Source organism: Anomalospiza imberbis, chromosome 24, assembly GCF_031753505.1.
Source record: "Anomalospiza imberbis isolate Cuckoo-Finch-1a 21T00152 chromosome 24, ASM3175350v1, whole genome shotgun sequence".
In the NCBI taxonomy this organism is placed as follows: domain Eukaryota; kingdom Metazoa; phylum Chordata; class Aves; order Passeriformes; family Viduidae; genus Anomalospiza; species Anomalospiza imberbis.
The window spans coordinates 1938973-1966545 of NC_089704.1; the positions used below are offsets into that span (position 1 = coordinate 1938973).

The 27573-nt window shown below is 50.5% G+C and overlaps 1 protein-coding gene across 13 annotated transcripts; it reads right to left on the minus strand.

The window, feature by feature from the left end:
• Positions 1-397: 397 nt before the first annotated feature.
• On the minus strand, positions 398-23045 carry MSANTD2 (Myb/SANT DNA binding domain containing 2). Of its 13 annotated transcripts, none has more exons than XM_068172275.1 (6): positions 13445-16103; positions 11742-13352; positions 11061-11106; positions 10212-10470; positions 8495-8555; positions 398-2475 (listed from the first exon to the last, which is right to left on the minus strand). In XM_068172275.1, the coding sequence occupies exons 3-6, from the start codon at positions 11070-11072 to the stop codon at positions 1623-1625; spliced, it is 1185 nt and encodes a 394-aa protein (XP_068028376.1). In that variant the 5' UTR covers positions 11073-11106; positions 11742-13352; positions 13445-16103; the 3' UTR covers positions 398-1622. The 13 variants fall into 13 exon arrangements, 10 of the variants coding, with proteins under 10 accessions (XP_068028376.1, XP_068028382.1, XP_068028381.1 ...); XM_068172281.1 differs by having other exon boundaries at positions 11742-11824; positions 13283-16103; XM_068172280.1 differs by having other exon boundaries at positions 11061-11103; positions 11742-11824; positions 13164-16103.
• Positions 23046-27573: the final 4528 nt, after the last annotated feature.

Below are 27573 nucleotides of genomic sequence, written 5' to 3' on the forward strand. Positions count from 1 at the left end.
GACAGCATCCTCACCCTCTGCTACACCCGATGCTTCCAGCTGGGCAGCAGCTTTTGAGGTAACTCACCTTGCTCTCCCTCTGCTCTGAAGGCTGGGAGTGGGGAGGGTGGGTTGGTGACCCACTGGTGACCTGCTCCCCTTCTTCACTCAGGGCTCAGCTGCATCCAAAGGCGATGCCAACTTCCAGATGGGCAGCGATCCTCGCTTCTTTGGGATTCTGGGAATCTCTGCAGGGAAAGCAACCGGCTCCGGCGGTGTTCACCCCACATAGAAAACATCAGCAACTTCTCCAAACACGACCCCAAGGAACAAAACCCCGATGGGAATATCCACAGGGAAGAGCTCGGCACCTCCCCGAACTCCCCCAGAGAAGGAGAAGGATGTGTGGAAGCCTCTGTAGGTGTTTGTTTGATTTTATTAGGACCGACACATTCATCGTATGTCACAACGTCACCGATGGATGAGCTCCAGGAAATAAAACCCACCGGCCCCGGCGGCCGCGCGCGGGGCTGGGCCAGGAACACGCTGAAAAGGCATAAATGCGTCCTCCCCCACCCCCCTCCCACTCCCTCCCCCTCCCCACCTTCCCCTTCTCACAGCTTTGATTGTATCCATAAGCAATGGGGTCGACAACAAAACAAATAAAAATAATCATTGTTTTTTCCCAGCTGCCAGGTTGTTCTCACAGAGTTTTGGAACTCCATCAAAAAAAAAAAAAAAAAAAGGAAAAAAGGAAACCGAACGGAGAAGAAGAAAAGACAAAAAAAAGGGTAAAAAGTGAAAATAGAAATAATAAAAAATCAAAGTTAATAGAATCAAAAGAAAAAAAAAAACAAAGGGAAATGACAAAGAAGTTTAAAAAAACAAACAAAAGACAAGATAAAAAGAAGATTAAAAAAAGAAAAAAGAGGAATAGAGAAAAAAGAAAAAGAAGGGGAAATTAGAGAAATAAGAGAAAAAAGAATGATTAAAAAAAGACAGTAAAGAGAAAAATAGGGAAACATCAATGAGGAAAAAAATAAAGAAAAAATAAAAAAGCCAGGAATTATTTTAATGTTAAAAAATAAAATAAAATAAAAGCAGATATGGCAACACTACTAAGGATGTGGAATACATCACGGAACCCAAAGTCTTTGCAGGCAACACTGTTTGGAGAGAGGAGAACACTCGATGGTGAAAAAAGTGAAGTTCTAAATTATATACAAGATATCTAAGGGTGGCTTTGAAAAACAGTCCCCGGGCCGGGAGTTGGGGTTTCCCTCGCCGTTATCTATTGCTTATTGAGTCAGATCCAGAGTAACACTTAGAGACGGATGCATCCAAATGAGACACCGTGGAATAAAGGAAAGACCAAACCCTCAGTTCTGGTATGAAAACGCCGTGTGCACGAGCTTGTCCCACGTGGAATGTACCGACAGTCGTCTCGTGGGCCGGGCGCTCCTCCTGGCCACGCCGCTCCGGCCGGAGCCGGGCCCGGCGCGTGGGGAGCGCCCCGCCAGCCTCCGCGCACCCCGAAACGCGCTTCCAGGCGGAAAAGTCCCGTGTGCCCGGATGTGAACGGACAGGATCCGAGCGAGATGGAAAATGGGGCGGAAAGCCCTGATCCTTATGAAGGACGAGACTCAGTTGTTAAATTTTAAGGGGTACCCGATGGCTTTTTCCAGGCACTCTACCAAAGAGCCAGCAGACAGAAAATCCCTCTCCACTTCCACAAATTTGATGTAGATGGATTTGGGTGAGACACCGGGCTCTACGACGCAGTTCTGAGATAAAAAGGCGTTGATCCCGACCCAATCTTTGCTGAAGGTTTTGGTGTTTGCCTGGAAGTGTAAAAACAGGCACTGCTGGAGAGTCCGGACCTCGGCAATGCCGAGGTAACAGTAGATAATCCGGGCAGATTCCATATCCACCCGAAGGGAGGCCTGCGGCGAGGGGACTTCGAGCTCCCCTGGAGTCTCATTGCCGGGGTCGGGTGCCCGGTGCTCGGCCAGAGGGGAGGGGAGCTTCTCGTGGCACTCCTCATATCCAATGGCATACAGGCCAGGGCTTTTTGGGATCCCTCCTGGTAATAAATACTGCACCACGTTCCCTCCAGTGGGTTTGGAGTGAGCGATGGGAATCCAGTCGATCTCCATGTGCAGCTCCAAGCATCTGGCTTCGCTGATGGTGATCTCCAGGAATTTGTAATAAACATTTTTCCAGTTCATTTTCTGTACTCGGGTCATGATCACCCGACCCTCCGGTTTTTCCGAGTTGAAATATTCCCGGAGCCGCTTGCCCAGGGGCACCTGGGAGCTGATCTCTGCGTAGTGGTAACGGATATCCTCCTTCCAGCGGGTGTTGTACCCAATGCCGAAAATGGCCAGTTTGTTAGAAAGGTGGAGCCTGGAGAAGTCCGTCCAGCTCTGAAACAGCTCCCACTTCAACTGGACCGACTCCAAGATTTGCATAATGTTCTGCATGACGTCACGCTTCCTGGAAATTAAGAAACAGGGAGAGAAGGATAAAGGCATCTGAGCTGAAAAACTTTCCCAGTGAATGCACCAATGTTCAGAAAATTTGAATCTCCATCAGTATTCTTGCCCGACTTTTCTTACTATTATATATATTTTTGGGGCAGTTTATGGGTTGCAACAATGCCCTGATGGGGAATTTTAAATTAATCTTGACAAAACAAAAACAAACCCAACCCCAACTCCTCCTGATATCAAAGCATCTCCAAGGAAGCATGTATCTGGCACTGCTGAATAAATACACATTTAACTACTGGGTCATTCTTTACAATCCTGGGCTTTAGTCAGCAAGTGGTCCATGAGCTGCATCCCAGACTCACAACTGCCACTCAAAATGCTTCTGCCTCGTTGTTATCCCCAAAGTAATGCCAGCAAATGGGACTGTAATTGTAAAAATCCCAATGGAAGCATGACCACTCCCAAGGGCTCTGTCGTGGTGCTGGGGTGGAAACACAGCTCAAGGGACCAAACCCCTGGAGCAGAAGATGCTCCCAAACACATCCCGGATGCTGTGGGACGGACAGCAGCAACCCCTCCAGACAGCCAAGAAAGAAATCCCCACGCTCCTAAAAATGTGTTTTCACTCCCAGCAGCAAGGTTTCAGAGAGGGGTTTACATCAGGGGAGAGCATCTGCGTGCACCTGCAGCGGGCTGGAACAGCTTCCTCCAGGATAAATGAGACCATTAGGATGTAATTAGCTGGTAGGGAGAACTCCTAATTAGGGAAGTTACTGTCCTATAATCAAACCCGTAGAAGATACTGCAACTCGTTTGCTAACGGAGAAACCTCTCTTGGTCCAACAAATGGGATGTAAAAGATCTTTCCATGCAACTCTCCTTCCTTTATCTGTTGTGCCATATCTGGAGAGCTGAACTGTGGAGGCCACTGCACTCCCAGGAGGATTTTCTTTCCTTCCACATCCATCCAGGAGCACATACTGTACCAAGTGACACAGGTTTTCTTCTGCAGGGCACACGGAAATTTCCCTCCTCCTGCAGGTTCCTCAAGATTACTTGAACTCCCTAAAACCAGCTCTTCCCAACAGCTTCCCAATGGAGTCCAGCACCAGACTGGTGAGGGACATGAAGGCCTCTAAGAGCAGACATGACACCCCACAACCAAGGCTGACTCTGGCAGATGCATTCCTGCCCAATAAATCCCTTTGGGGAGTAGGTATTTTTCCATCATAATGTATGTAAGGGTTCAAAGAAAACTGGACTGGGAGCTGCAGAGCCTTCCTGTGGTGCTGGAGAGGCCCCACTTTACAGCCTTTCATCCCAAAAAAACTTTTACAGGTCTAACTACAAGGCACGTGATTCTGGCAAGGTTCTCCAACTGCTGTGTGTGCTGCAGGTGATGGAGGCCTCTGGGCTCAGGACAGAGCTCTGGTTTGACATATGATGGTTGATGCACCCCTCTGCAAACCTCACCTGTGCTGTCCAAGCACCCCCAAGAGTTTCTGAGCATCCAGGTTGGGACAGCTCCCTCCTCACAGTGACACTGGCACCACATCCATCACCACCTGATCCACCTCACCTGCCTTGTAGGACCAACCATGTCAGAAGTTCCCTGAAAAGACCTTCAAAGGCATTTTGGGAAGTACATTTCCACCACAACTGGAGTGTAACCGAGTTTCTAGAGCACTGAGGAGGGACAGGCTAGACAAGCGGAGCCCAGGGGTTCCCAGAAACACTGATTCCATCAGCACTGAAGTTCTGTTTCTTACTGCAAGTTCTTCCTGAGGCATCAGTTCCACTACCCGGCAGCAGTAGAGAGAAATCCCAGACAAGAAGAATGTGTGTTTACCCCAAATCCATTTCCATTTACTCAAACTCCGTGGCAAAACTGATTTAAAGCTTCCCTGATGCTTTGTCATGCTTGCAAAGTATCTTTTTGAGGCTTCTGGAAGTGCAAATTTACCTTCGGGCACAAGGGGTAGGACAGCCAAGGGGACAGGGCAGTGCTGGAGCACAGCTCGGTGTCTCAGCACTGGCACTTACGTGCTCCTGACAGCAGCTGAGCTCCTGTTATTCCCTTCCCAAGGCAAAGACAGGAGAGCACAGCGTGGGCAGGTTTTCATTCAACAGCTGAGGAGCAGAGTGAGGAACTGAAAGCAAAGCCCCCACCTTTATTAAGTGCACTATAAATACTCTGCTCAGTTTAGCTCGGCACAACCCAGAGCCCAAGCTCGGGTGCATTAGTCACTGCAACGGCTCCTGCAGGGAATGGGAATCACTGCATGAGAGCAGAGCTTCAGCAGCAGACTGAGAAGGGCTTGCCACAGGGAACTCACTGCTTCCAGCACAGAGGAAAACAGGGAAAGACAAATTTTAAGGAGTCTTGCTTTTCAGGTTTAGCATCTTCTTGCTTTTGCCAGGACCTGACTTGGCTGAGCTGTGCATTCCCACGTTGTATCCAGGACCAACAACTTAGCCAAGCAAAGGTATCATAAGCAGTAAAAATTATTATTATTTAATTATTTATTAATTCCAAATGTAATTTTCATTCATTCAACAATTTAAAATTATTTATTAAACATGATCTAATGTATTTGCTTTATGTGTATTGTTAATATGATTCATTTTTCAGGAGGACAGTGGGAGCTGAGCAGAGTGTTTAACCTGTTGTGTGTCTCAGGACAATCTCACTTTTCAGCTGCAGAAGGTGCCCTAGAGCTGGATTTTCCCTCATCATCAAACATCAAACCATCACCTCCCTGCTGGAGTCTGGGACCTGCATTTCTTCCTCCTTGGAAGCTTTTGCAATTCAAATGAGGAATGACTTGAGACAAGAGTAGGCGCTAATTTGTTCTAAGGCGCTGTTTCCAAACCAGGCAGACTTCAAAGGGCCCAGAACAGCTGCTTGCAGTGAAGATCCAAGCTTTCTCTAGTTCATCTTCCCAAAACCGGCAGTGAATCAAACCACTTCTCGAAGTCTCTAAGTAGTATTTCACTTTTCAAAACAGTTTATTGGAGACAAGAGCCAAGGGCAGGCAACAGCAGAGCCGACATGGGGAAGGAGCATCCTGATGGAGGATGGGACATGGACACGGGTTACCTACTGCCCTTTGCTTCCCTTACTGTCAAAAATAAAGTGAAAGGTGGGAAGCCCCGGTGTGTCACGGACTCAGAACACTTTAGCCTGCAAGGGACCTGAAAAGCTCATCTCATTCCCATCCCTGCCATGGACAGGGACACCTTTCCCTAGACCAGGCTGCTCCAAGCCCTGTCCAGCCTGGCCTTGGACACTTCCCGGGATGCAGGGCCTCCCCACCCTCACAGAGAGGAATTCTTTCCCAATATCCCATCTCACCCTCTGGCAGTGGAAGCCATTCCCTGTGTCCTGTCCCTCCATCCCTTGTCCCCAGTCCCTCTCCAGCTCTCCTGGAGCCCCTTTAGGCCCTGGCAGGGGCTCTGAGCTCTCCCTGGAGCCTTCTCTCCTCCAGGTGAGCACCCCCAGCTCTCCCAGCCTGGCTCCAGAGCAGAGGGGCTCTGGCCTCTGCAGCACCTTTACCATGTTCCACTAGAGGAGCCCATGGCTCTCTCTGTGTCACTTGGAGAGACACTGCTCGAGTGGGGGCAGCTGTGCTGTCCCACATTGTTGGGAAGTTCAGAGGAGATGGGATATCTGTCCTCTGACACCCAGGCAGGTCGTACACGTGCTGAAACTAAAAGCTATCCATAGGAAGCCCACTAAATCCCTAAAGCTGCAATTGGCCTTTTTTCCTCCCAGATTTATAACTCGCTTTTCCCCAGCCTTTCAGTGTTTTGGGGCTCTGTTACACCTTACCCCCAGCGTGGGCAGCAGGGCAGGGGGGGATTCTGCCCCTCTGCCCCCCGGGTGAGACCCCACCTGCAGAGCTGCCTGCAGCTCAGGGCTCCCAGCACAGGGAGGAGCTGGAGCTGCTGGAGCCAGTGCGGAGGAGGCCACGGAGATGCTCCAAGGGCTGGAGCCCCCCTGCTCTGGAGCCAGGCTGGGAGAGCTGGGGGTGCTCACCTGGACAGGAGAAGGCTCTGGGGAAAGCTGGGGAGGGACTTGGGACAGTGGATAGAGTGATAGGACAAGGGGGAGTGCCTTCCCACCTCCAGAGGGCAGGGATGGATGGGAAATTGGGAATTAGGAATTGTTCCCTGGCAGGGTGGGCAGGCCCTGGCACAGGGTGCCCAGAGCAGCTGTGGCTGCCCCTGGATCCCTGGCAGTGCCCAAGGCCAGGCTGGACAGGGCTTGGAGCAGCCTGGGACAGTGGAAGGTGTCCCTGCCCATGGCAGAGGATTGGAATGAGATGAGCTTTAAGGTTCCTTCCAACTCAAACCATTCTAGAATTCTGTTTCTTTATGTCCAAAAGCACACCACAAGTTTCACTAGGATTTGAACGATTTCTGGAGACAATTTCTGTTGAAAATCTGGTCTTCACCAAGAAGACAGATGAACTCAACTTTGAACTAGGCTATCTGCATTTTTAAATGCCGTGCAAAGAGGTGAAAGAGTTTGACAGCTATTTATCTACTGTGGCTTTTAGATTAAATTTTATTTTTTTAAGATAATAAATAAATACCCAGCTTATCTTTGTATCAGCCATGCATCTTCTGACTGCTTTTAACCTACTGAGTCAGAGTTTACAAGTTCCTTCTCCTCACAGACAAGGGGAAAAGCAGCTTTCAGCAAATCTTTGTGTTGGAAAATGCTCTGTGCTTCCACTCTGCACGTAGGACGAGTTTATCGCTGGCATGCTTCACAAAACGCCCCAGAGTTCAGAGACTCCACTGCATTTTAGAGGGAATTTGGGGGGGAAAATGAACATAAAACTCTGAAAGGTCTCATTTACCAAAATCTAATTCAGCTGTTCATGGACACATTAAAATTTGGAAGAGAAGATTCACGTAGTCCAAGCCTTTGCCTCAGAAAATTCAGGATTATTTGCTATGGAGCTCCTTAAAGGTAAAATTACTCCAGAACAGCACAAAGAAACTGTTTAAAGTGGCAGTAACAAAATTTATACTGAAAAAATCTGTTTTTCTTCAGGTTGTCACTGAGTTGTTAAAATGAATTACCTCCATGTGAAGAAAAAAGTCACCTTTTGCTATGTGAATATCCACCTGAAGTGAGGAGTCTGCCAAAGCTACACCACTGCCATGGAAGCTTCTCGTTAATTGTTTTTATTTTAAAATGATTTTTATTTCCTTAAGTTATTTTGTTTTAAATTTATCTCTCTTTTTACTTATTTATAGTTATGTTAAATTTTTAGAGAATTTTTTTTCATTGAGTTACAGTACAAAGACTCTGTCTTCTATGACTCATCAGGGATGTTCCCAGTGCCGGTGACCTCCTACCCTACAGCAGCTGATTTTCTACCATGGAAAATCCCAGTAACACCAAAACTCACTGGTGTGGGAGCTCCTGTGTGGAACCCCAAAGGATCTGTGAGCCTGGGCTCACTCCCACTGCAGACAGACCCACAACCACCCCTAAGGGCTGGCAGAAAGCAGCCCTGGACAGAGTAAATACAGCACAGTTCCTTTCATTTTTGGGAATGCTCTGTGTTATTGTTGGAGAGGCAAGGCAGAGTTGCATGCTCAAAGCATTCAAAAGGCTCCAGTGTTTGTTAGATTAAACCCAGCCAAAAGGTTACCAGTAAGGTCTGGAAAGTTATAAAAATGAAAATCAGAGACTCCCAAGCTTTGGCATGCCTTCCCACCAAGGAAGGAGCTGGTCTTGTGGATTCTATCTGTGGTTTAAGTCCTCACATCCATGTAGTAAGTCTCGTTTTGTCTGCTGAATGGCAAAGCCAAGGAGAAACAGAGTTGTGAAGCTTTTCAGCTGTTCTGAGGTAATGGGAATAATGCATAAAGCAGATTCGACTGTATGAATAGTCTTGCACAATGTATTTATAATTATAAACAGAAGTTTCAAATATCCTCCCCTCCTGCACATTATCCCCAGGGAAATACATTCCAGGGTAAAACATTCATAAATTACTTACTGCGTGTCTTCTGAAGATTCCTGTTTTATCTTTAATGTTCTTTTTGTGGTAGGCATTTCATCTGAAAGGTAAAATTCCAACACATAATTAGATTTTAAATAATGTTCTAAGGGTTTTTTTTTTTTGTAGAAGAGGTTGAAATTAAATAAAAAATAAATCTGAGTTGCTTCCTAAGCAAGGCAGTCTGCTGGAGTTCTACATGAGACAGCTCCAGCTCCTACACCCTCTGTAATTGATTGAGTTTTTCTTTAACTTGGAAGAGATATGGTCAGTTAAGATCTGAATCTCTCTCTGCAAGTGCAAAACCATTCATGGACAAGGCTCCAATCCCTCCTATTAAATCACACATTGACAAAACTGCAAACTACATTGTTTCAAGGAACAAAATAAGAAAAAGCAATTCTGTTTCTAATAGCACATTTCAAGATGAAGCAGCAGCAGAACTGCATCTGTGTTCAATTCTGACTTTGTGTGCCAAGTGCTGTGCTCACAACTTCTGAGCGTGAAGGGCACTGTCAGCCCAAGCGCACGCAAATGTCCCCGAAACTGGTGACAAACCAGGAGATCCCAGCTTGACTCACCATAACAGGCCATACCAGACAGAATTAGCCATCATTTACATACGTTTTGTAACGTTTTCTTCTCCCCACTGCTTCTCTCCCACATATTTCTGACTTTTAAATCCCCCAGGGACGGAGTCTGAGGAGCTGGAACGCGGTTAACAGCCAACTTGCAAATTCTAACATTAAACTGCGATCTAAGGCTCTTTCAAAGCATCCTGACTCACCAGTCCCCCAAACACAGATGTGTACAGATACCCAACTGCATCTCCTCTCCCTCTTTCATCCTATAAATGGGGAAAAAAAGCCTTTATAAAATTCACCCCCTTCACCTGCATCTCCTTTGGATCTGATCAACTTAAAGCTTCTGCTGCGAAAAAAAAACTTGCTCAGGCAAGGGAGGAACACACACCCATAGGAGGAGTAGCTTGAGAGAAATATGCCTCAAGAAACCCACTTCTTCCCAGAAGTGCTCAGATTGGAGTGTGTTTTCTATCAGGGATGTGGCACCCTGATCTGTTTAAAAAAGTTCAAAAAGCCATGAGCAACAATTAAACCTCCAAATTAATTTAAAAATTGACTTTTAGGCAGAGGCAGCAATAATTCAGGCAAGAAAAGCACATGCAGGAGTTTGGTTTAGGTCTCAAACATCAAGTGTGAGCTTGCTTGCTATTTTTTCATTCAAAAAAGGCCACACCTCTGGATATAAATATATTGACATGTTTAAAATCAATATATCAAGGTAAATAACAAAGAACAACATTTTTTACAGTTGTTGGTGCTGCCAGCAGCAGGCTGAAGCCCTGTTCACAATTAAGCAAATGGTGTTTGAACGGTAACACCCAGGTACCACTGGGAGGGAAAATACCTCCTAAATCCCACGAGGGAAAGTAAAACTGGGAGAGAAAGGACAGACAGGGATGGTATCACCGCTGCTGTTTCTGGGCAAACAGCCCTTCTTTCCTCCAGTCTTGATCCATAGTTTGCTTTTGATTAATTGAGGAATTTCTGTCCCTTTCCTCCCCAGGGATGTGCTTAGCATCGTGAGTACGTTCTGTCCGAGAGGTGAAAGCTGGTACAGAGGTATGTGTGTGCCAGACAGCCAGGAGCACAGGTGAAACCCAAGGAGGGAGATGTGCCAAGATGGGATTTCTTACCCAATTCCTGCTCGCCGGTCTGGTAGCAGTGAAGATCCTGACTGTGGTTTCCCCAGTCCTCCTGAGAGTATTCCTCCATCGTGCTGCCGTCCGACTCCAGCTCCTGGTACAAGCCACTGCTGTTGATGAGGACGGGCTGGCAGGGCTGGGAGTCCCATCCTCCCTGCCCAAACACCTGCTCCAGCTGTTCAAACGTGTAGCTGCTTTTCCTCTTGCCAACGCCGTGCTCCTTCACGCGGCTGTAGCACCTGCGGAGGGTCTGAGACAGAGAAGCAGCTCAGTCAGGGGTGTGGGGCTGGACGAGCACACAGGCACTCACACACAGTCACACAGGCAGAGTTTAGGGCTTTGGGGGTTATTTCTGTTGGTCATATTTGCCCCACGCTCATGAGCAATGCTCCCAAATTAATCTACACCCACCAGGAAGCATCATATATATCCAACATTCCCGCTTAGCGTTAACATCTATGACACAGGACAAGTTGTGTAGCAGCTACAGATTCCTCAGATTTAACTTGGTTAATTTATTCTTTCTCACTTAAAAAAAAAAAAATAAAATCCCCAGATCTCCTATGGATGCAGGGAAAAAATAAAATCAAAATACCAAGAGCCCCCCAGTCAGAGACACCAATCAGCCAGGAAATGCACACCTACTATGAGGAAGAGAAAGCAGAGCTGGTGTTGTGCCCACAGCTTGGAGAGGGGAAAGCAGGGAGGAGAGAGAAAGGAAAACAGAAAGATTTCCCCCAAAAGCAAAGACAGTCCGACCTTCCTTACTCTGGTAAGAAGACACAAGGTACAAAATGGATATGCCTAAGCTATTCAACTAGGAAAATATTTATTACTTACATATTTTTGCATTCCTTACTAACTCACTCTGTCTCTTGTGAAGCTGCTGAAATTTAAAAGAGGTCAAATCAATAATGCTCCCAGTTCCCAGACTTTGATATCAAGCATCAAGTAAGTAACAGCACTGAGGTGGCTTGGTATGAGCAGTCTCTCAAACAGAGCTGGGGCAGAACCTCCCTCACAGATGTCAAAGCCTCACCCAGTTCTGGTGATCCCTTTGACATCCCACATCAAGGGCTAAGCCACTTCACTGCTGCTGGATAAGCCTATGGTTCCATCCATGTTTTCCCCCTACTCTGGAGCAAAAGACAACAACTGGGGGTAAAAAAACTAAAGCTTTCTACACAAGCCTCAATGTGGTTTTAATTCTACCACTGCTCTGATTTTGAAAGACAGTGATATGCCCCAGGTTTTCTGGGTCTTGGCTATTTTTTTTCAGATTGGTGAACAGCTAGAAAACATTAACTTTTTAAAAAATTAAATGTATCAGATTGCTGAGGTTCTAACTTGAGTGGCAAAGCTGTCTCCAGAAATCAAGAGAGGCATTAATTTGGGAAGGACCAATCCTGCTCCCTTGCTTTCTGCAGAAGAACTGTAATGGACACATCAGTACAAAAACTACTTGGTTTTTTTTCCCCCCAAAGAAAGGAACTTTTAAAACTCCAGAAAGCTGGAACCTACCTAATGCTCCTCATACACTGGTTTAACAGCATCAGCAGCAAAGGGATACATTTCTAACCAGTTTCCTCCTGAGATTCAGAGCCCTGGGGGCAGAAGCAAAACCGCTAAGCAGCAAGTCAGTATTACCCTGCTGTTTTAAACAAAAACACACGAAAACAACACAAAATAAAAAAGAACCCATATAAACACACAGGCAACAACAGGCATGAGTTATTCCACGGTTTAAGGTGGAACCCTTCCCACTTCTGCCATAACTACCTCAGGATAAACAGGCAGATCCTCTTTGGATGGACACCAGCACACTTTAACTTTCTGTCTGTGAGCAGGGTGGAAAACAACCTGCTATGGTAACCTAGAAGCAAAACCCAGCCTAGAAACCTGCTGGTATTTGCTGGTGCACAGAGGGTTCCCTCAGGCTGGGGTATAGATACATTTGGTTGTTAGAATTCAGCTTTCTCACTGCAATTATTCTCCTTTCAGCTCAAATCTCACTGACCAATAAGGTCGAAGTCATTTCACTCCCAGACTCTAAAATCCACCCAAGTTAGATTTTTAAAAATGTATTTCCCAGGCCCCAGTTCTTGTACCTGTGCCAGCTTATCCATAGGAGTTAAACATGGATTTAAAGCCTCCAGCTGAATTTATTAGCAGCCTTCAAGTGAAACAAACTGTTTCCAAAGCATCCCTACGCTTGGCCAAGCCCTCTGGGAATGCCCGACACCCTCAGCCACTCTATTTTCACACCCTATTTTCAGCATGTGCTTCAAACATCTCTCCCCACCAATGGGGTTATGGAGGATCCCACACTAGGTTGTAGCCTAGTAGTAATTAATTATTTCACTCAGGCTGCAATCTGGCTTATTTTACTATCAAAATAATTTAGTAGCAAGTCAATGCAGACAAGTAGAAAAACTAAAGGGAGCAACACAGGAAGGGGGATGAAAATAAATGAGCAATAGTGTGACTGCTCATCAATCTTAAAGGTGAAGATACTTTTGGGGGTACTGCCCAGATGCTCACCTGGTTGTGTTACCTCAGCTTCTGCAAGAAGATAACCTAAAATTTGAGGGAGATAATCTCAAATATAGGGCTTTCCAAAGCACCAAAGGGCCTGTGGCTAAGCAGCTGGTGGTTCCTTGGTCTTGTGTGCTGGAGAATCAAGATTCCTGTTAGCTCTTTCTTCTTGGAGGCTCTCCTCAGTGTCTCCAACAGGCAGTCCCTACAACTTCTGATGTTCCCTCCAAATACCACGTGTCAGCCTTGTTTCATGTAAGCCCACAGGCTCCTCTTCTTCAGAGAGCCTGGTAAGACCTAAATAATTGCTCAGACCTCAGGAAACCTGGACATTTTATAATCCTTAACCTTTCTCTCACCATTTTATTCTGATCTCCAAGATCTAAGATCTGGTTTTTTCTTACGCACCTCCTCTACTCCTGCCGGTGTCCAGCTCAACTCCTGCTCCGTGGTTCCTGAAGTGCACATACACAGATTGATACAGGTACAGAAAGCAGGAAATTTAGGACAAGTAACTGAAAACAGACCTGATCACTGCCCAGTGACTGCTCAGACTGGAAGAGACCGAGGCTTTTGCTTATTGCTCTGCAACACTGCCTGCAACACGAACACACATTATCCCCACTTAACTTGTAATTAGGAAAACCAAAGGAGGAGACAGTCACAAAGCTCATTGCGGATTTTCTCACCATTTCTAACTCACGAGTCCTCATCTCTACAAGTGAAGCCACCGAAGAACCTGGAGCTCTGCAGGAACTGCAGGATGAGGATGAGAAAAACCTTTAGGAAGGCTGCAGACATGGTCCTCCTCCCAGCAAAAAAAATAAGATGAGGGAGGACCAGACCACAGCAAGCTTTTCATATATGACCTGAGGTCATCCAACATGGAATTCCAGATCCCTGATCTGAGACATGCTCTTACTCAGGGAGAAGCTATGGGCTCTGCAGAGCAGTTTGGTGGCCTGTGGTTGTGTCCACATTCATCTGTTTAGGTTGATTCATTTATAGCAGCCTAAAGGGGTCCAGATGTCCCAGAGCACCACCTAGCACAACACTCAGCTCCAAAGAGGCTCTTTTCCTTAATGTAGAGGAGCTCTCAGCTTTATATCCTGAATTAAGAACAGCAGTGCCAAACAGCTCCCTCCTTCAACATGCCAGGATACTCACAGGAAACACAAGATGAAACTACACTGGGACAAAAGAAACAGCTTTTGAAGCCTGGAGTGGTTGTAGGGGACAGTGAAAGGTCTTGAAGCTTCCATTTTTAAGTTCCCGGGAGCAGAAGGTAACAAATCTGTGCAATAATTTCAGCTCATGAACTTTTAGGTTAAAAGCTATGTGCAAGGCGGGAGAACTTTTATGGGGTATTGCCTCAACAAGCCCCATTTCTGTGGTTTATCAAAAATAAAATGAGAAGAGCAGCACCTCAAACTCTTGGGAGAGCCACACACCACTGCAGGAAGGCAGCTGATGACACCAAAGCACTTCCAGCATGAGGACCCAAATAGGAATACCCCTCTGCAGAACGTGAGAGCCCAGCACTCTAGCAGGCTCCCAAGAGCTCAGGGTCAGTCCCAGGAGCTGCCACAGCCCAATCTGCAAAGGCTCCAGCCCCTCAGCTGGCTGCACATCTGCCTGAGCACTGGGGACACTGCACTGGGGACTCGATGGCTGTCACAGTGAATCACTCTCTACATCAAAGAGCAAGGTCTTGGTTGTACCCTGATTTACCCAAACACACAAGGACTTCCTGAAGGATCTGGTTCTGGTACAGAGGAAAAGTGATGGGAATACCCAGAGGGGAAAAGGGTTGGGGGGTAAATATAGACAAGCTGATTGTCTTGACTGAGGTAAGAACAAAGCTCTCTTTGGACCATGAAGAAGCAAAGTCACCCTGGCAGACACAGGTAGGGAGATATCAGTTGAGGCAGAGGAAACAAGGGTTTTTGTTAGGGAGAGCTGGAACCAAACAAAAACTCACAGCCACCACTGCCAGTTTCTAAATCACAATTAAATGCAATACAAAAAAAAAAAAAGCTCTTGCCTGGATAGGGATTATTTACAGAAGCTCCACAGCCAATTGCAGAGGTCAGCCCACATGAGACAGGACTTTGTTAAGAGTGAATGAAGCTGGGGTTTAACAGGCTGTGTCCCATCAGGGTGAGGAAAGCAGTGATGTGTGGTGCTGTGACAACAGACCCCAGAGTGCTGCGGGCTCAGATCAACAACCTGGCAAGATGCCCCACTGGGTGCTGCTACCAGAATGCTGAGGATACCTAGGCCCTCATCAGGGATTTGTTGCTAATTGAGCCAGACCCCTAGAGAGGAGACTCCAGCACTACCTGCAGAAACGCTGGCAGCTGGGCACCTCTGTCTCTTGATGCTCCTGGTTTTCCTAAACCAGCACTGGATGAGAAGAACAGGAATGAACTTGTTAGAGCTTGAGAAGGCAGAGAAGCACAACTTCCTCCAAGACCCACTCCAGACTTTGTAAAGAGTTTGGATGCAGTGGGTGGTCCTCCAGACAGAGCTCAGCTTGCAGAGATCACTGAACCACAGAATATCCTGAGCTGGAAGGGACCCACAAGGATCATCCAGTCCAACTCCTGCCCTGCCCAGACACCCCAATTCCACCATGTGTCTGAGGGTGCTGCCCAAATGCTCCTGGAGCTCTTGCAGGGTCGGTGCCATGACCATTCCCTGGGAAGCCTGTGTAGGTACCCAACCACCTTCTGGGGAAAGAACCTCTTCCTGATATCCAGCCTAAATAGATGAGATGCCTGAGTAAGCTTCAACCTGCTCCTGGCATGACCTGTTCAAACATTACTTACTTTGGAGCAATGAAAGCCACACCTGAGTAGGTCACCTTGCCTTCAGAAACAAGCTCATTCCAAAAATCAAACCTGAAGTTGCATGCATCTACTTGCGATCATTGTGATCAGGACAAACATCATTACACCACTCACAAAACCAGACCTTTAAGGAAAACCCAAACTGCAGCAGCCTGGATGAAAAGAGGTGTGAGATGTACTCAAGAAGTCACGTCTGGGCAAGCCTCGAGAGATCACAGACTCAAATCCCTGCTGGCCCTCACTCTCAAGTGGATGGAGTGAGACCACAAGCCCATCCAGCAGAGGAAGAGCAGCACAAATCCTTCACAGGTGGGAGGGAAAACACTCCTCTACAAAATGAGCTTCTCTGAAGTGGCAGCAAGCATCAGCATGGGCAGCACCACAAGGGAAATGGCTTGTGTCCTTCAGAACCCTGAAACACTTGATATCCAACCATGTCCTAGCCGTGTGTGATCCTGAGGTCTCTAGAGGAAGGTCCACACCACTTCAACTGTGCTGTGAAAATGTTACCAGGGAGACCATCTCTAAATCCACGGGAAACCTGGAACTGGAATACCAAAAGTGACTCGAACCCCAGTTTTCTCCACTAGTGAGGAAAGGGTTGGTAACAGGTGAGACCACAGCAGTCCAAAAAGCATTGTCTGCTTGGCCCCCAAATTCACACACTCAGCAAGAGGGAGGTAAGCAGGAATCTGCCCCTGTGACAGCGCTTGAAGCACAGTGCAAGAATCAGGAGGATTTTTAACATCTCCTCAAGTCCTCCATAGTCAGAGAACACTACAGGAAAAAAATGCTGTGTGCCCAATCTAGGATTTAATGTTCACAAATTTCCCTAAGTGAGATTTAATGCTCAAGTTTTGCAAATCTGTCCTCCTGCAATGAGTTCCTGACCATCACCTGTTTCTGTCTCAACAAGACAACCTCCCAGCTCCCTCTGGAATCATTCTGCACCCATGGAACGAGCAGTGGATGGCCCAGGTACACCAGAACAATCAGTCCAGAGTATTATAGACACACAGCATGGCTGCAGAAGCCACTGGATCATAAAGACACTAGTCCTGCATGTGCAATTCAAGCCAGATTCTTACCAGCACAACAGCACTCTGCCAATACCCCATCTGAGAGCAAATCCAAGAGTGTTCATTCCACATGATGCTCATGTCCCAGAAATGCTTCTCTGCCACAGCCCCACAAAGGCTTGAAACAATTAAATCTGCTCTTTGTCACCGAAGGGTTTATTTTTTCCTGCTATAAATGTCAACAAAAAGTTGCTCCCACCTACCAGAGCACATAAGATCCTCCAGTGAGAAGCTGGGCTGCTGGGAAGGATTCAAAGAATGGCAAGAAACAGCCCAGCCTGGAAAACCCAGCACATCTGAATTTTTTAAGCCAAGGGAAGAAAGGGAGGTAACCTGAACACTTACATCACAGCCCAGGGAGTTAATGGGATGGGGAGCTGGGAGTGAGATAAACTCAAGATAAAGACACCACATTCAAAAGAAATAGAAACTCAGAATCATGGAATTGGGTTGGAAGTGACCTTAAAGCTCATCTTGCTCCACCCCCTGCCATGGCAGGAACGCCTTCCACTATCCCAGGTTGCTCCAAGCCCTCTCCAGCCTGACCTTGGACACTTCCAGGGATGGGGCAGCCACAGCTGCTCTGGGCAACCCATGCCAGAACCTCAGCAGCCTCACAGGGAAGAATTATTTCCTAATACCCAATCTAGCCTGTCCTAATATCCAATCCCTGTCACTGGGAAGACATTCCCACTTGATCTGCCACTCCAGGTCCTTGTAGAAAGTCCCTCTCCATCCTTCCTGTCAGCTCAAATCAAAGAAAAAGATGCTTTGAAGGTGGATGGTTGGCTGGTTGCTATGAAATGCACCAAGGCTCCATAATTTGACATCTTCAAATCAAAGACAGCCACTCCACTCATCAGACCCAAGGATGGAATTCTGGCTGAAATCCTCTAACATCCAGCAGCTCACACTAGATCACAGCAATCATTGCTTCTGAGACAGCTTAGTTGGAGCAGCTTTTCCTGCCTTAAAAAACAACTCCATGCAAGGTTTACAGATTGTTTACATCACAGAGCAGCTAAAACCACAGGCCCCTTACAAACAAGCCCTGCCATCATCATGTCTGAGTTGCCTAAAGCAAGAAACACCAACAGCTGTTAGTCAGGTGTGATTTTCCATCCCTTCCCATTTCATGTGGGTTTGTGGCACTCCCATCTACACTGTTCTTTCTGAAGCACTGAATCAGCATCTTCAAGGTATTTATTTTCCTTTTGAAAAAGAAATTACTTTTGTGGACAGCCACAACCCAGCCAAAACCTCCAGTCACCCATCTGAGGGGAGGACAAGGTTGCTACACACAAAAAAACCCAACAACAGCGGAACTGGATTGGCTGCGATACTTGGGAATTCCTGCAGTCAGGAGTTAAGATGTCGGAACTGCTTCTCTTCGAATCAATGGGTTGGCATTGACTCTGGGAAAGGCAAAACAAAAGCAGAACTCACATTTCTGCAGTAGCTGAAGAAATGACATTTTAAAAATGCCCTGAAATTAGTTTTAACAGCAACTTCCAAGAAGGGATTTGTCTCTGCTGGGGAAAGGCTCTCCAGCTGCACCCGCAGCCAGAGGATTTCCAGCCCTGAAATGCTCTCTCAGCCCAACTGAGCAATGTGCCAGCAGGAGGACCAGTCTTTGATTCCACCTTCCATACAGATGCAAGCAAGAGAAGCAGAAAATCTCCCATGGGTTTAAAAAAAGGCCTAAAATCTGGTATTGAAGAAACAACTGGAGCCCATTATTTCAAGAACATTCCTTTAAAACAAAACAAGCCTTTACTTCCTGAAAACACCCCTTGACTCACACAGCTCTGCCTGCAGCACCCAAGCTCACCTGCACTTTCCCAGAGCATCCCATCCCTTCAGCCACCTGGGGTGGCTGGAAGAGGATGAACTGACAGAGTTCCAGCACGCTGATGGAACATGTTCCATGTACCCCATGGACTGTGATCTCCAAGCTGTGTGGCCTTCACACAACAGCTTCACAGCACAAGACAAGGGCTCATTTTCCCATGCTTAAATTCCCAGCAAACCTCCTGCTGCTTGGTTGAAACAGCATCACCCAGTGCAGGGCACAGGATCCTGGCAAGGCTGGAAAGGGTTTGGCCAGATACTCCACCACCTGCCTTAAAATCCCAGCTCTAAGGTCAAACCTGAAAACAAAAAGCTCTGCAATGTGCTGCTGGGGGAAGGCGATGAGTTTCAGGATAGAAAACCAGGCAAAATCCTTGCTGAGGAACATAGGGAATAGGAAAGGACTGGATGGAAAGAACAGAGAGGGTCACTGAAGAAGCAAGGATTAAGGACAGAACACGATTTGAAGGGATGAGGGTGCTATGGCACACAAGACACCTTCTCTGGGAATGCAACAGGCAGAAATCAAAATGTTCCATTCTTCCTGCAGCTCCCAACTGCGGTGCTACCCAAGCCACAAATCTCAGAGCCCCCAAGTCGGACTCAAGGTCTCTTTCCAAAGGAAAAGCAGCTGGAACAGTTACATGTGAATCCCTACATTTGAAACAGACCCTTCCAGAGCAGCTCCAACCTGACAGCGGCCTCGTTCCAGCTGCTGATGCTGAAAAGCACATGCAGATGGTGAGAGACAGGCAAAAATCTGCATCAGGACCTTTCTGCACATCCTGCTTGAATTAAGAGAGAATGCATCCGTGCCATACAACTGGAAAACCCTCTGCTTACAAGCTGACTTGTTCCTTTCCAGCTCAACTTGCTGATGAGACTCAAGACTTGGCTGTGTCCAGGGAATGCAGATGTTCCCAAGGAAAGCAGTATGGCATCCTTATCTAAAATTCATTTAAAAACCACCAGAACCTGGAATGTTTGAAGCACCATTTATTATCCAGCAGCAAAGTCTCAAGTTTCTCTCCCCTGTTGGGTATTAAGTATCCTACAAAATCATGGAAACACAGAACATTTTGGGTAATAAATGGAACAATACAGCCATGTGCTCCTTTATCACCATCTCCCCAGTCCTGTTTTCAGCCTGGAGGATTCCAAAGCGCCTGTGCCTTCCTCCTGTTCCTGCAGCACATGACAATCCTCCTGCTCCATCTCAGATGAATCCATGCATGACCCCTCCACATCCAGGAGTGACTTTTGTTTGTGGTGGACCATTGAAATGTTGAGCAGCCAATCCTGCCTGGAATCTCACAAAAACTGGGACTTTAGGGTTGGCAACAGCTACCACAACTGTCTTGATAATCCCTGTAACAAGGTCAGTTCTTGACACCCAGGAGAGCTCACAGCTCTCAACAAGGGCTCATTTCCCAGCAATTCCAGGCCAAAACCCTGAGAGCCCAAAGGCTTTGGAAAAGCCACTTTTCTGCTGCTCCAGATGACTGTGCTGAGGAAGGCCCTCACTGTGGGAGTCAGGATATGCAAAGTTTGGGTGTATGGTGCCAGAGACAGCAGCATTCCAGCAGTTGTTCCTCTCCTGCACATGGCCTGATGAGAGGCCAGGCTGTGCACAGGAACACAGATAACTCCTTTCCAGCTGGGCATTACAGTGTTGAAGGAGAACCCACTCCGATGTTCTGCAATCTAGAAACACCTAACAGGTCTGTCAGGAGCTGCTCTTGGTGATAAATATCAGCCTTGAGCTCTTTTACTGCTGTTTGATGGGTGGTTTCTTCCAAGCTTGAACATTTCAGGGGCAAAGACGTGTTCAAGCCTCACTTCTGAAGGGAAAGTGGGAGAATCCTCAGCTGCAAGAAGTTCAAACTGCTGGGAGTCACCAAAATGCTCCCAAAATCAGCTCCATCCAAACCCAAACAGCCAGCTCTGGGCTGTTCTGCCAGCGAGATGACACCTCACAACCTGCCAGCATGCCCCAAAACTGGGGCTGGGGGCCTCAACAGCATTGACTCCCATCACAGCCCAAAACCATTGGACAAAGCCAGACCACCTCAAGGAACTTTTCCATCATGCAACTGCCTCTGGCAAAGCTCACACATTTGCTTAAGAGCTGATTCAAGCAACGAGCACCTTGAGAACCACCATGGAAATTCACAGAATCACAGAATGACCAGGTTGGAAGAGACCTTCAGGATCATTGAGTCCAACCCAGCCCCAACACCTCAACTCAACCCTGGCACCCAGTGCCACATCCAGGCTTGTTTAAACACACCCAGGGATGGTGACTCCACCACCTCCCCAGGCAGCCATTCCAGAACTTCATCACACTTTCTGTAAAAAACTTCTTCCTAATATCCAACCTAAATTTCCCTTGGTGCAGCTTGAGACTGTGTCCTCTCATTCTGTCATTGCTGTCTGGAAAATGAGGGACTCCATGAGGGTTCACGGTGCAGCAATGTTCCTCTCCAAAAATATTTGGGTATGTTCAGTGGAAAAAGGTCCCTGAACAGCAAATACACAGACATGAGGAAAATACACTGAGAAGCCAAAACTTCTATAGGAAGTGGGTTTGTTTTGAGTATCTATTTCCAGGACAGGCTGCTCTAATCAACAGGGATCCAAGTGGAAATCTCTCACTCTCAGACATTCCTGATGCTTCAGCATCCCTTATTCCAGGTATTTTGCAAATTAAAGGCAGCCCAGGTGTAGACACCTGAACAGCCCCAGCCCAGTTTGGCTAGCAGGTGTTCTTAAGGGATGGGAAGAAGGGACAAACAACCAGTCCACTGAGCCCCAGCAATAACAACACATTTATTTTTCACTCCATCAGCACTGGAAGTGGCTGCAGGAGCCTAATGGGTCAGGAGAGGAGAAATCAGAGCCAGAGGGAGATCAGAACTTGTAAATCATCCTCCCAAACACCATCCACATTTACAAACTCAAACCCCACAGTGATTTCCACATCATCCAAGTGTCTCCTCTCTGTAAAAGCAGGATGCACAAAGCGACTGCTCCCAAACCAGGAACCAAACCCAGCCCTTTTTTCCCAGGGAATGATGGAACTGGAAAGGCCCCTCTGGAAAATAAAGCCCATGGGGCTGATTATCAATTACTCAAGAGGTCTGTGAAGCCACAGCACATTCCTGTTGAGGCATGGGAGCCATCAGACTCTACAAAACAACCCCACAGCAAAGGACAGAGCCAGGAGTGCAAGAGCAACCAGAGGCACCCCTTGTTACTGGGGGAACTGGGAGCCCTGTTTTCCCAAGAGGGCTACAAGGAGCAGCCAGTGCCAGCCCCTCAAGGACAGAGGATGCTGGAGGACACCGGAGGGGACAGAGCCAACCACAGTGCCCACAGCGTTTGGGGCCAAAGGAGGACACCCAGGGGAAAGATCCTGCTGGGGCTGTCCCCACGAGGGGACACAAACAACTGGGATGCTGCGTCCCTCCCAGCTCAGGACCACGGGATGCTGCCTCAGCCCACCCACACAGGAGGAACTGAACCCATGGGATGCGGTGCCCGTGGCCCAAAGCTGCTGCTGGAGGCTGCGGGAGCAAGGGAGGCACCCAGGGGACGTGGCAGCCAGGAGACACCGACGGAACGGCGGGGAGCCAGGCAGCCGAGCCAGGGGACGGGATACCCGGCACCCAGGGCAAGGGCTGGGCTCGTCTGGGGACAACCGTGCCAAGGCCAGAGAACGCTCCACGCAACGGCAGCACGGAGACCCCGAAAGGCCAAGCCCGGGGGACACAGTGCCCCCAAAGCCAGGGCCAAAGGACAGGCTGGCAGCCACGGCCAGCGCCAAAGGACGCTCGGAACGGATCCTGCAGGGACTGAACTCGCGGGACACGGTGCCCCGGGAGCAAAGAACGCTCAGGAGAACAGCTCTCCGGGGAAGAGACCCCACACCGTCCCGGGAGCTCACCCACCCCCGGCCCGCCCTCCCGTCCCGTCCCGGACCGCGCCGCCGCGCCCCCCGGGTACCTTGATGCGCTCCCGGCACTGGGACGGGGTGCGCTCGTAGCCCAGCTCGGCCAGGGCGCGGGAGACGCGCTCGTACATGGCGGGCCCGGGCGCTTTGCTGCCGAACACGGTGCCCGCACCCTCCAGCTGCTGGTACCGCGCCTCCACCAGCCGCTCATTGCCCCACACCGCGATCAGCGCGTTGGTCTCCGCCGGCGTCCAGGACATCCCGCGGCAGGCGGCGGCCGCGGCGGCGGCGGCGGCGCCGCCGGGCGAGAAGGAGACGGAGGGCGAGGCCCCGCCGCGGGCGCCCAGCGCGGCCCCGCCGGCCGCCGGCCCCGCGCCCAGCGGGGAGGCGCCGCTGGGCGTGGAGGGGTCGGACAGACTGGGGTTGCCGTCGCTGAGCGCGCCCGGTGAGCCCGGCGACAGCACCTCCATCTTGGGGACGCGGAGCGGTGGCTCGGCCGGTGGGAGCTGCGAGGAGCCGCAGGGCGCCGCCATGATGGGGGTGCGCACCGAGCGGGCGGAAGTGACGCGCCGGTCGGGGGCGGAACTTCCGGCAGCGCTGGGGCGGGGCGCACCGGGGAGGGGCGGTGCCAGAGGAGGCGGGACTGTGACGTAAGGGGGCGTGGCCATAGCGAGCGATGAGCGCGGCTGGCGGGGCGGGGCTCCGCGGAAGGGGCGTGGTCAAAGCTGGGGCGTGGGGCGGGGCATGGGCGGAGTGGGCGCGGTTATAAAATGGGCGGGCACACGGATTGCGTGTGAGTGGGCGTGGCCTGATGGTGGGCGTGGCTCACGCACAGCACCGCCCGGGGTGGGCGTGGCCCTGCGATGGGCGGGGCCCGCGCCGGGCAGGGTCCCCTCAGGGCGGGGACCCCCCAACCCCTCCCTCCCGTCGCCCGGGTTTTGCCTCGGCCCGAGCCCCCCAAATGTGCGGCCAAGCGTCCCACACGTGAGGTTTGGCACCCCCAGCCTTGGGGCAGAGCATTCCCGTCGTACTGGAGCTGAGCTCGCCCCTCCGGGCCGAGCGCTTCCCCCCGGGCTGGGCACCCCCGATCCCTGTGGGGAGCACCCCGGAGGCCTGGGCTTCCAGAGCTCCCCCGAGGACTGAGGCTGAGTCCGGGGGGCGGGGACCTCTCTTTTCCCACCGCTTGCTGCCCCCGGCCCTGGTGCCTCCGAAGCCCCGGGACCCCAATTAACGCTGGCCGTGATTGATGAGCCAGGCTCAGCTCGCGGGGCTGGGGGGGACACCCCAGCTGCGCCCCAACTCTTCGTTAAGCCAAGACTAACGAGCATCGAGGAGATTCCACCTTTGCGGACCCCCTCAATAGCCCCCCCATCCAAGGGGGTTGGTTAGAGAGGTCCTACGGGACCCCCGCCCGGGTTAGTTAATTAAACGCTTTAATTAGGGCCGTGTTGGTTAAACAAATGGCGGGGGAGGGGGGGGAAGGGGACATCCCCCCTGCCTCTGTCTGTCCCTGCCCGCAGCACGGCGCGAAGCGATCGGGACTGTAATTACACCCCCCTAATTAGCGGGATTAGGGGCCAGCGGCGGCGCGAGGCTGCGGATATGGGGGGAGACCCCACACTCCATCCCCCACCCCGACCGGGCTCTTTGTCACTGCCGTCCCCAGGCAGCGCCCGCAAGGGACGGCCCCACCGCCGGAGTGTCCCCAAAGGGACGTCCCTGCTGCCACCGCATCCCCGAGGGTGGAATGAGGCAGCGTGCCCCCAAAGGGATGTCCCAATGGCAGCCCTGTGGCATGTCCCCAAAGGGACGTCCCTGCTGCCACCGCATCCCCGAGGGTGGAATGAGGCAGCGTGCCCCCAAAGGGATGTCCCAATGGCAGCCCTGTGGCATGTCCCCAAAGGGACGTCCCTGCTGCCACCGCATCCCCGAGGGTGGAATGAGGCAGCGTGCCCCCAAAGGGATGTCCCAATGGCAGCCCTGTGGCATGTCCCCAAAGGGACGTCCCTGCTGCCACCGCATCCCCGAGGGTGGAATGAGGCAGCGTGCCCCCAAAGGGATGTCCCAATGGCAGCCCTGTCCCCAAAGGGACGCATCTGCCCCTGGCATGTCCTCGGTGCCGCCACAACCCCGAGGGGCTGTCCCTGCTGCCAGCATGTCCACCCACTGTCACCACTGTGACATACCCCCCAAACGGACACAGCTGGTGTGTTCCCAGAGGGATGTTCCCACGGCCAGCATGTCCCCAAAGGGCTGTCCCCAGTGTCAGCCCCACGTCATGTCCCCAAAATGATGTCTGCCATATCCCAAAACAGAAGTCCCCGGTGCTGGTGTGACCACAGTGGGATGTCTCTGCTGCCACCATGTCCCCAGAGGTATGCACCCACTTCCCCGGAGCGTCCTCAAAGGGGTGTCCCCGCTGCCACTCCTAAGGCATGTCCCCAAAGGGATGTCTCCAGAGCCAGCTCTGCTGTGTGTCCCCACAGGGCTGCACCCACCGCCTGCCATCCCATGCGGGGTCTCCGGAGGGCTGTCCCCACTGCTGGTGTGCCCTCAGACGGCCATACCAGCTGCCAGTGTCCCCGCGGCTGTGGGCCCCATCCCCAAGCCCCCCGGCGCTGGCCCGACCACAGCCAGAGACCCGGCGAGAGGGGGGGCGGGCCGGATGCAAATGAGGGTGGCGGTTAATTAGGGCCTGAACACTCATTACGGCCGAGAGCGGCTGATTGCGATGCAGCTCCGAGTCCCGGCAGCGCCGTTTGACCGCGCGCTAATGACATGGGGGTGGGGGGCGAGGGCTGAGCGGGGGGACAGGGGTCCCCCCAGCCCGGCTCGCCCACGGCACCGCCGCAGTCATTCCTGGAAGGAGCAGGGCCACGGCTCAGCCCTGCCGTGAGCCGGGACCGTGCCCGGCCGCGGCTCAGCCCTGCAATGAGCTGTGGCAGTTCTCAGCCAAGGTCGCCCCATGTTCTGGATGTTCTGGATGTTCTCAGCTGGGCTCACCCGTGAAATGGGCTCTGGGTGACCTCAGCCAGGATCACCCACGCAGTGAGTGGTGGCCGTTCTCAAATGAGACTCACCTGTGCAACAACTTGTGATGGTTCTCAGACAAGGCTTATCCGTGCAGCAAATCGTGTGTGTTTTCAGCCCGGACTGAGCTGTGCAAGGGTTTTTGGGTGTTCTCAGCCAGGGGTCATCCGTGAAATGAGTTGTGGCCGTTCTCAGCTTCTGGGGATGTGCGGACGGCGGGACGAGCAGCTCGGGGGAGCAGTGGGGAAACACCTCCCTGGTCCCCAACAATCCCCGGCCGCCTCGTTCCAGTCATCCTTCCAATTCAATAGGCATATTTAAAAGTCCGCCAAAAAGCCGAGCGGACAAGTCATTAGACCCACAGCAGTGTGTTCTGCAATTTACTGACCTGCTTGCAATTAACCTCCTGCCGCCAAAATACGCTGCTGAAAAGAAGTATAAACTTATTAGTGGCGACGGTGGCTAATTAAAGCGAAAGCTGTAATTATCCCGAGATGTGGCCGCAGGCAGGAAACTGATGAAGGGAGAGAAAAGACGCTCGATGCAATATTCGGAAGGACGCGGGGATGCCGAGCGAGGCAGCGCCCTGCTGCTGCGCGCCGGTGCCCATCAGCATCCCGAGCGCCTGCATCCCCATCCAGCTGCCCTGCCCGCTGCACAAAGGGGACCCAGGCGGGCTAATTCGGCGCGGGGGCAACCGGCACGCCCCGCTCTTTGTCTCCCTTTCACAGCCAATATCCCGACCCCAGATGGGTTAATACATAATGCAGACAAGCAAGTAATTGCTTGCCTTTGTGAGGCCGTCAGCGCTGGGTCCCCGGCCCTCTGATCCCCCATTAGCGGCCATGCAAACAAGCCTTCCACCCAATTAAGCCCAGCTTTGATAAAGCCTTTCCCAATGATGTGGCGGTCCCAAACTAGCGATTCGCACATGAGCCACTACCTGTTAAACCCGGCTTCGGCTTCCTTCGGGGACGAGCATCCCTCGCCTCTCGCCATGACCCAGCTGCCGAGCTCTGCCCGGCTTCCCCCGGCCCTGAAGGGAGGCTCGGCTGATAAATGATCTCGACAAACTCTATATTAAAGAGGTGGAAATGGGATGTTAATATACCCCAAGCCGCTCGTCTCGAGAACACATGGGCTCCGGCTTCCCAAAGATGCTGGTAATGAGGCGGGCTGGGATGCCCGTGAGGAGATCTCAACGCACCGGCCTCCTGTGCCTGCCAGGTGCGGAGGACAGACAGACTGACAGCCGTCCTCTGAGGCATCCCCACACCGTTCCACAGATGCTCCATGGGTCATCCCCTAAAGCATCTCAATCTGCTCACTGAAAGCATCCCAGCAGCATCCCCTAAAGCATGCCAGCGCACTTCCCGGGAATATCCCAGCTTTATCCTTTGCACACCCTGGCATCATCCCTTAAAGCACTTCAGTGCGCTCCCCTAAATCTTCTCAGTCATCCCCTAAAGCATGTCGGTAATCTCTCCTAAAGCATCCCAGCATCATCCCCTAAAAAATTCTGGCACCATCCCCTAAAATATCCTGGCATCAACCCCTACAGCATCCCAGTGTCATCCCCTAGATCATACCAGCATGTTCATCTGACACATCCCAATGTTATTCCTTCACACACCCTGGCATTGTCCCCTAAAGCCTCTCACTGTCATCCTCTAAATCATTCCAGCGTGTTTCCCTAAAGTTTCTCAGGATCATTCCCCTAAAGCATCCCAGCACCATCCCTACAGCATTCCAGCATTATTCCTTGCAGCATTCTAGTGCACTGCAACACAGTGTCTTACTATCATCCCCTAATAGATCGTGGCATCCCTCCGTGCATCCCAGACTCATTCCCTAAAGCATCCCAGTGACATTTTCTAAAGCATGATAGTTTGCTTCCCTACTGCATCCCAGCATCACCCTCTGAAGTCCCATAAGGTCCCCTAAAATATTCCAGCATCTCTCCTTAATTCATCCCACCACCATCCTCTAGAATAGTCCAGTTTGTTCTCTGAAAAAATCCCAGTATCATTCCTTAGAACATGTCAGCATCAATT

Coding starts and splice junctions, on each gene's coding strand:
- MSANTD2 (XM_068172273.1), bottom strand. CDS start 23,022: ATGGCGGCGCCCTGCGGCTCCTCGCAGCTCCCACCGGCCGAGCCACCG. Junction 10,471..22,542: donor AGTGCCGGGAGCGCATCAAG/GTACCCGGGGGG, acceptor TCTCTGTCTCAG/ACCCTCCGCAGGTGCTACAG. Junction 2,476..8,494: donor GAATCTTCAGAAGACACGCA/GTAAGTAATTTA, acceptor CTTAATTTCCAG/GAAGCGTGACGTCATGCAGA.